Source organism: Otolemur garnettii, unplaced genomic scaffold (assembly GCF_000181295.1).
Source record: "Otolemur garnettii isolate 467f Iridium unplaced genomic scaffold, OtoGar3 scaffold00105, whole genome shotgun sequence".
Lineage (NCBI taxonomy): Eukaryota > Metazoa > Chordata > Mammalia > Primates > Galagidae > Otolemur > Otolemur garnettii.
The window spans coordinates 899,452-907,360 of record NW_003852500.1 but is presented as its reverse complement, the minus strand read 5'-3'; the positions used below and the strand labels follow the sequence as shown (position 1 = coordinate 907,360).

The 7,909-nt window shown below is 46.2% G+C and overlaps 1 protein-coding gene across 2 annotated transcripts in view; it reads right to left on the bottom strand.

Moving 5' to 3' along the window:
- LOC100949812 (cytochrome P450 4F6-like) overlaps window positions 1–7,909 on the bottom strand; it is a 28,265-nt gene that overhangs the window by 13,256 nt on the left and 7,100 nt on the right. Inside the window, exons 3-8 of one of the 2 annotated variants that reach the window (XM_003796615.3) lie at window positions 7,006–7,059; window positions 6,787–6,914; window positions 4,892–5,013; window positions 3,371–3,641; window positions 2,969–3,035; window positions 2,642–2,771 (exon numbers count right to left, since the gene is read on the bottom strand). In XM_003796615.3, the coding sequence (XP_003796663.1) occupies window positions 2,642–2,771; window positions 2,969–3,035; window positions 3,371–3,641; window positions 4,892–5,013; window positions 6,787–6,914; window positions 7,006–7,059 (772 nt within the window). The remainder of the gene's footprint in view (window positions 1–2,641; window positions 2,772–2,968; window positions 3,036–3,370; window positions 3,642–4,891; window positions 5,014–6,786; window positions 6,915–7,005; window positions 7,060–7,909) is intronic. The other variant, XM_012809479.2, reaches the window with a different exon arrangement.

Genomic DNA, 7,909 nt, shown 5'->3' with positions numbered 1-7,909 from the left:
TTAGGTGTATGTGGCTGGCACCTTAGCCACTTGAGCCACAGGCGCCGAGCTGAAATTGCCATTCTTAAAATCTGTGTATAGGAGCGGATTTTCCAAGAGCTACTGAATTACAAAATTCGAGCAATCTTTGATTCAGCAATTGCACTTCTAGGGATTTGTTCTTCAAAGATGCTCACATATGTAAGCAATGGTCAGTGTGCATGGATATTCACTACATCACATTTGTTACAGTAAAAGGCTGGGAACTACACCAATGCCTATCAACAGGGGAATATTGTGATAAATTATGGAATTCCATATGAAGTATAAATTCCTTATGATGGAATCCTATACAGCTAGCACAGAGGAGGAAATAGAGATCATTACTCCTACCACAAACTGAATCAGTACAGAGATACTAAGAGGTAATTTGGCATTAGCTATTATACTTGGAAATGTTTACATAATATCCTCAACAGAAGGGTAAGCTGGACAAACTGTGAGCTGGTACACAGCACTCAGAAGAAAGAGCTCTAAGACACATGGTTGAATGAAAAGAACAAGTGACAGTACATATATATAGACACACACATACACATAGACAGTATTGCCAAGAGAAAGGTCTAGAAGAGCTAGAAGTGGAAGAAGAGATTAGGTTTAAAGGAGAGGATAATAGTGAACTTAATCTTCCCCATAATGTTTTGTTTTGTAAAAAAGGAAAAATATCTAATTCCTTCCATTGTCTTTTCAATTCAAAAGGAACTTTTTAAAACTTTATATTGGGCTGGGTGCTGTGGCTCATGCCTGTAATCCTAACACTCTGGGAGGCTGAGGTTGGAGGATCGTTTGAGCCCAGGAGTTTGAGGTTGCACCAAGCTATGATAATGCCACTGCATTCTTGTCAAGGCAACAGAGTGAGAGTCTGTCTCAAAAACAAAAACAAAACTTGATATTCAAAAAATTGAAAATATCTTAAGGCTATATGGTCAGTGTGCATACCTGAGCACTGTGTATATGTGCCTAGTTGTGCAGAAACAGAATGAAAGAATGCACAGGGGAGAGAGTCTGAGCAGATGAATGTGGTATAGATTGAACATTGTCTGGAAGGACACAGGAGCCATTGAAGACAGGAAGGGACTGAGATGCTGACACATGATGGAGGCTTAACCCTCTTGTGCTGCTTGAATACTTACCAGGTACATAATTTTTTTGAATTTGAAGGCAGCACAAAAACAGGACTTCTGTGCTGAGCAAAGCCTTGAAAGTATGTCAATACCTCCAAAACGTCTGTACAGTCCGACATCTCCTCTCCATCCCTCAGCCCTTAGACCAGAATCTATTTCCTGGACCCACAGTTCCCAACATATCCCCTCCATTTTGTCTTGATATAGCCCCAGAAAGATATTTCTGATACCCAGATCTGACCTATACCTTCCCCATTCAAATATATACCATGGCTCCCCACTACCGTCCTATTTTAGTTATAGACCTTCCATAAAAGAGAAAAATTGCTGTCCAGCTGCAAGAAGTGCAATGGGTTGCCAGTCCCCAGATATAGAGCTCCAAGTTCTGCTGCACCATTCAACCAAGGCCACACTTCAGGGCCACCCCCAGCCAATGAATGAGCAGGGTTGTGCCCTAGTGCCTCACCATTTCCCCTCAATGTCTGACTTCCCTAACAGCAGCCTCCCTCCTCGCATTTAGCTCTGATCTCATATCAGCTTCCCTAAGGACTTGAATTGGTACATCTCAGGTTAAAGTCCAATCTCTTTACAAGGTTCTCAAAACATTCCAAGGGGGGGCTTCCATTAACTGCTCCAGCTTCCAATGAGAGCCTCATTGGGAGCCTCTACCTGTTCCTCACACTGCATTTCACAAGGATTCAGGCATCATTCCTCCCCCCATCTCCCATACTTGCTAGAATGTCATGCACACTTTCATGCTGGCCTTTCACAGCTTTCCCCTTAAGTATAACCACTGTCCTGTACCCACACCCAACTTGGTGAATTTGTGTTCACTTCTTCCCTCCCCAGTCTTGCCTCCATTTCCTTCTGCCTCAGCTTAGCCCATGTAGAATTAAGATGGGATTGGACACTGAGCTGGGAAAGGCCAGGCAGTATGGATGTTTTTCTGAATGAAGAGATGGATGACTTTTATCCACTAAGATCTTTGGGAAGCCATGGAATAGGCTGTGAAGTGGGAATTAGAGGCAATAGCAAATATCAAAAATAGTAAAGTCTTGGGGAAAAAAACACAACTACAGGCAGAAAAGCAAGTGGGCAGAGGAGCAGTTTCTGTACTGAATACATGCAGGGTGGCCCATGCTTTATATACATTGTCACTGAAGCTATAAGAATACTGAGGTAGAAATTTTCCTCATTTACAGAGAAGAAATGGGGTTCAGAGGAGGAAATCAATTGTACTAATGTTGCATAGCAGGCTAGTGAGACAATAGATATGGACTCCCAGAATTTCCTGCCACAAAGCATGTTAGTTTTCCCTTCTTAACCAAGTGAGGTACCAGGCCCTGCTTCTGAGCTCTGATTTTATTCCCACTAGGTGATAATGGCAGAACCAGCAAGAACATGTTCCCTTTTCCCCACCTGGGGAGCAGAGCCAACAAGAGAGGGTTCAGGAATAGACCTTAAGGACCTGTACTCACCATTCAATCTCTTTAAGCTCACGGTCTTTCAGAAGCTCTCTCACCTCCTGCCGGCAGCGGTCCTGGTATTCTGGGTGTCTCGCAAGGTTGTACAGGATCCAGGAGAGACCACTGGCTGTGGTGTCATGGCCTGAGGAACAGCCAGGCAGGCTTGAGTCTCTAGGCTGCTTCAGCACCAGGGGGTGGACAGTGCCCAAATATTGAGGCCCTCAGGGAGGATGGGAGGAGGGAGAGGATGACAGAATGGAGTGATCCAGGGTCCACCCACCACATCCCTGGGATGGAGAGGCCCCTGTTTCCACTGTAGTCCCACACCAGGACCCTCACCTGCAAACATGAAGGTATCAGCCTCTGCTCGTATGCTCTCATCTGACAACTCCTTCCCATTTTCATCCTAAGACAAGGCAAAACTTCCAAATCACACCAGCTCTGAGGGCACTTGAGTCTAACCTGAAATACTCTTGAAGACCCATCAGCCAAGCAGAATGCCTCTCTTGTCATCTCCAGACCTGCCCCACATGCTTTTAATTGATCTCCAGCCTCCTGCTTGCTCTTTCCAGGCAGCCTTTTACAGAGTCACCTCTGCAACTTACCTCTCACTTGTCCCTCCCTTCCTCAAGTACCTTTAATGGCTCCCAAGGGCCCTCAGATTAAGTCCAAGCGCATGTATCTGATATTTGACATCAATATCTATTCTACTTGTTGAATCCAGATTACAGTGAGGCCCACCTTGCTCAGCAGAAGTACGTCAATGAAGTCTAAGGTTTTGGATTTGGTCTTGGCTTTGAGGATGTCATCAACACTCTGGTGCTGGAGGGTGCGACGTCGTTCCTGGATGATGGTGTCTGTGAACTCATGCACCATGTTGCAGGCCTTACGGAAGCGCCGTCCATCCGGAGTGAGGTAGTACAGAAAGTCCAAGTGCAGGAAGATCTGCCGGTATCGTTTCACTATGAGGGCACTAAGCTCCAAGATGGCAGCAATATATTCACTAGGATTCCTGAAGGGCCAGGGCAAAGAGAGGAGGCACAGCCTTAATACATGAAACCCTGAGACCACCTCCAGCCAGAATCCCAAAACCACGTTCCATCCAGAAAAAGGTGTCTCCAAGCCCACTTCTCTGTCTCACTTCCACAGTCTGTGAGCTGCCTCATGTCCCAAATCCTCTTGGGTATCATGCCTGCCTCTATCTATCTATCTATCTATCTATCTATCTATCTACCATGTTTCCCCAAAAATAAGACCTACCCAAAAAATAAACCCTAGCAGGATTTCTATGCATTTGTTAAATATAAGCCCTGCCCTAATAATAAGACCTAGTAATGGGCGTGGCTATGCAGCATATCTGCATAGTCACGCCATGCATTTCAGCGCAGAGCAGTAAGGAAGACTGGAATACCTTTTATCTGCCACAGCTCCTTTCTCTGAGCTGTTCGCACTTGCGCGGGTGCGCAGGTGGTAACTGCAGTCGCAGGCATCCTATTGCGCAGGTGCTAACGGCTAGGGGAAAGGAGTTCATGTATCACTAGCTCCAGCCCCACCAACAAGGTTGGCTCCCCCTGTCAGGTTCCAGAAGAAGATGACTTAACTGTATTTGAATAAATGTAGATTGTTGTATTTTACTTAATAAAAATAAGACATCCCCTGAAAATAAGCCCTAGTGTGTCTTCTTGAGGAAAAATAAATATAAGACGGTGTCTTATTTTTAGGAAACACAGTATCTATCTATCTATCTATCTATCTCTCCCTCTCTCTCCCTCTCCATCTAGTTCTGCCCATTCTTCCTCAGTTTCTCCTAAAACTTCCCCATTTTCTCCACCAAGCTCAAACTTCCTCCCCTCCATGGTCCTGATTCTCATGTCTACGTGACAGTCACTACTCTACAGAGCCAAATGTCCATGATAAGGCCCAATCATGACTCTTATCTGCTCAAAGAGTTTCCATGGCTCCCCAGGATAAAGTTCATACCCCTTTGCCTGACTTTCAATGCCTCAGGACCTAGCCAATGCTGACCTGCCCCCTAGCCCTCATTTCCAAGGCGTCTCCTTACTAACTATTGAACATGCTCTGCTCATCCTAGCCTGCCTCCTTACCTTTACTCACAGTTCTACCTGTGTGAATAACTGCTTTTTCTCCTCTTCCCTGTTTTTAATGCTTCCCATCTCTTCTGAGAAGGCTCTTCTGATTGTCCTGGTCAGTACTCCCTCCTCTACTTAACCACATGTTCCCAGGCCCTGGGCAAAGACTCACTCCTGGCAATCGCTATCGAAGCTGAAGACACATTTCTGAAGAATGTCCAAGGTCATGAGGCTGATGTGCTCAAACATGTCCAGACAGGCGCTGCCTCCCGAGACCAGGCGCTGCCACTTGCCCTAGCCAGAGAAGGAGACAAGGCTGAAATCAGTCTCTAGCTCCCTTGAGCCCCTCCGCAGCCCCAACCACTAGGATGGACCCCTAAGAACCAGCCTTCCAGTCTTCTGCCTCAGATCCTCTTCCCTAGGCTTGGGTGAAAGAAGCTGTTACTACTCAGAGTTGGAGACCCCAAGGCTGGGACTCAGGAGACTTGAGTTCAAGTTTCAGCTCTGCTTCCTATTCTCTGAGTGCCCTCGGTCAACTCATTGGCCTCCCGTAGGTCTCACCTGTCAAATCTTCAATGGCACCTAAGTTGACCCATGTTACTGCCAGATAAACAAACCAGGTTAGCTCACTTTCTAGTTGAGTAAACGTGGGCAGGCTCCCTAATCTCTCTGACCCTTAGTTTCATCATCACAAAGTAGCAATTATAATCATCTCTATCTCATAGGATTCTGAAAATTAAATCAGAAAACATATATCATGAAATTGGTATATAGTTTCTGTCATACAGGAAATGCCTAATAAATGTTAGCTTTCAAGGCTGGATACAATGGCTCATGCTTGTAATCCTAACACTTTGAGAAGCTGAAGTGAGAGAACTGCTTAAGGTCAGGCATTTGAGACCAACTTGCGCAACAGTGAGACCCCCATCTTTACAAAAAATGCAAAAATTAGCTGTGTATAGTGGCACCCTCCTGTAGTACCAGCTACTCAGGAGACTGAGGCAGGAGGGTTGCTTGAGGCCCAGAGTTTGAGTTGCAGTGAGCTATGATGACCCCACTGCACTCCAGCTGAGGCAATAGGTCAAAACCCTGTCTCTAAAAAGAAATTAAATAATTGATTTTTTTAAGTTAACTATTGTTACCATCTTCATCATTAGCATAGTGCTACATGATTATAGAAATCTCTTCAATTTTTCATCCCTCACCCTTTGCAATGAGATTTGCAGCTCCTTCCATTAGGGACAAAGTCTCCATCCCTTGAATCTGAGCTGGTCTTGGCACTTGATTTGGCCAGTAGAATGGTAAAAAAATTATAGTGTACTTAGTTCTGAAACTAAGCATCAAGGGGTACTAACTGTCTTTGATCCACCATGCTAGCAAGCCCAGGCTAGCCTCTTGGAAAATAGGGGACAAATGGAAAAAGCCAGTTGACCCACCCAGGATAGTGAGTTTTAAAGTAGTTTGTTTTGCAAAAAGAGCTACTCTGCAACCTTCATCATTATTGCCTTAAGTTTACAGGACTTCTGTGAGGGAAAGGAGAGAGGACTACCTTCATTTTTTTTTTTTTTTTGAGACAGAGTCTCACTCTGTCACCTTTGGGTAGAGTGCAGTGGTGTCACAGCTCACAGACAGCTCAAATTCTTGAGCTTAAGCAATTCTCTTGCCTCAGCCTCCCAAGTAGCTAGGACTACAGGTATCCACCACAACACCCAGCTATTTTTTTAAGAGGCAAGGTCTCAGCTGGTCTCAAACTCATGAGATCAGGCAATCCACCTGCCTCAGCCTCCCAGAGTGCTAGGATTATAGGTGTGAGCCAACATGCCTGACCAAGAGTGCTGCCTTCTGAGCACCTACTCATGCCAAATATATGAATCCACTATATAAGCTTGACCATTCTTTATGTGGGGATTATTATCCCCATTTCACAGATGAAGAAACCAAGGCTTGAAGAGGAAAAGCAATGGTCTCAAAGCCACCCAGCAGAACTGGAATTCTAGACCAGATTTGTCTGAAGTCCCTCCCCTTTTCCCAAAGCTCCAGGTAGAACCCCGGGCTCAAGGGACTTACATGCATGATGTCTGCACTCTTATTGAAAATCTTCATATAGAGTTTTAGGATTTCAAAGTGGAAGGCAGGTGTCAGCAGACGGCGATGGTGGCTCCACTTGTTACCAGCACTCAGCAGGAGTCCATCCCCTAATAAAAACAGCCAAGGACAGTGGGCCAGGGCAACACCTTCCCCTGGCCCCCAAGAGTGTCCCCAACCCCCTTCACCTGCGTTACTCACCCAGCCAGGGTTTTAGGAAGCCATAGAAGGTCATATCCTTGGGTGTGACGGTAGCTGACATGAATGAGGATAGTCAAAGGACAGAAAGAGGGGTAGAGAAGGGATTTAAGGTGAAGGTAGAGGCTCCCAGACAGGGGTCTGCCCTTCCCTCTTCCAAGCCCAGCATAGCAGGAAGTGGGCCAAGGTCAGAGGAAGCAGGGAGGTGGGGGAGGTGTGTGGGACGCAGACCAGGCTGCTGCAGACACTAGAGCAAGGCCATACCCTGACACAGCACAGCACATCCCATCCTGCCTGCACATGGCTACTACATGGCCCAACACGTTCTGCAACACCTGAGCACAGCCCAACACTCCACAAGATACCTTTAGAGGGACCTAGGACACTCTGACTGCCATATCACCCCCTGGCATTTCCTGATATAGTCCTGGGACATGAGACATGACCTGACAGGTGTTACTATGTTCCTGTCAATGGACTGGAAATGGCCTGACATGACCTCAATGTGCGCCACAGATGAGCTCCAGAAAGGATTTAAATTTGGTCCTGTTAGTGTCCCAGGTGTGGCCCCGGCATAATACAGACATCCTCAGTGTTCCGCTCCACTCCCCACTAAGTGCTAAGTGCTTATGGTCAAGGCTTTTCTATACTCAAAGAAACCAGAGGACGCTACCCTCTCAGATGCTGAGCTCTGCTCACTAAGATGAGCTGCCACAACTCCCTCTAGCCTTCAGAGTAACCCGACACAGTTTATCAATCTGGGGGTTTAGTGCATCTTCCCCCACAATACTCTGGACATCTCCCTCCCAAATCACCTTTCAGCTTAAAGGTCTCTCCCATCAGAGAGACCAGCTGGGAGCTAAGAGGGCAGCCTCAGTATGCTGTGTGACCTCAAGAAGTCATTGTG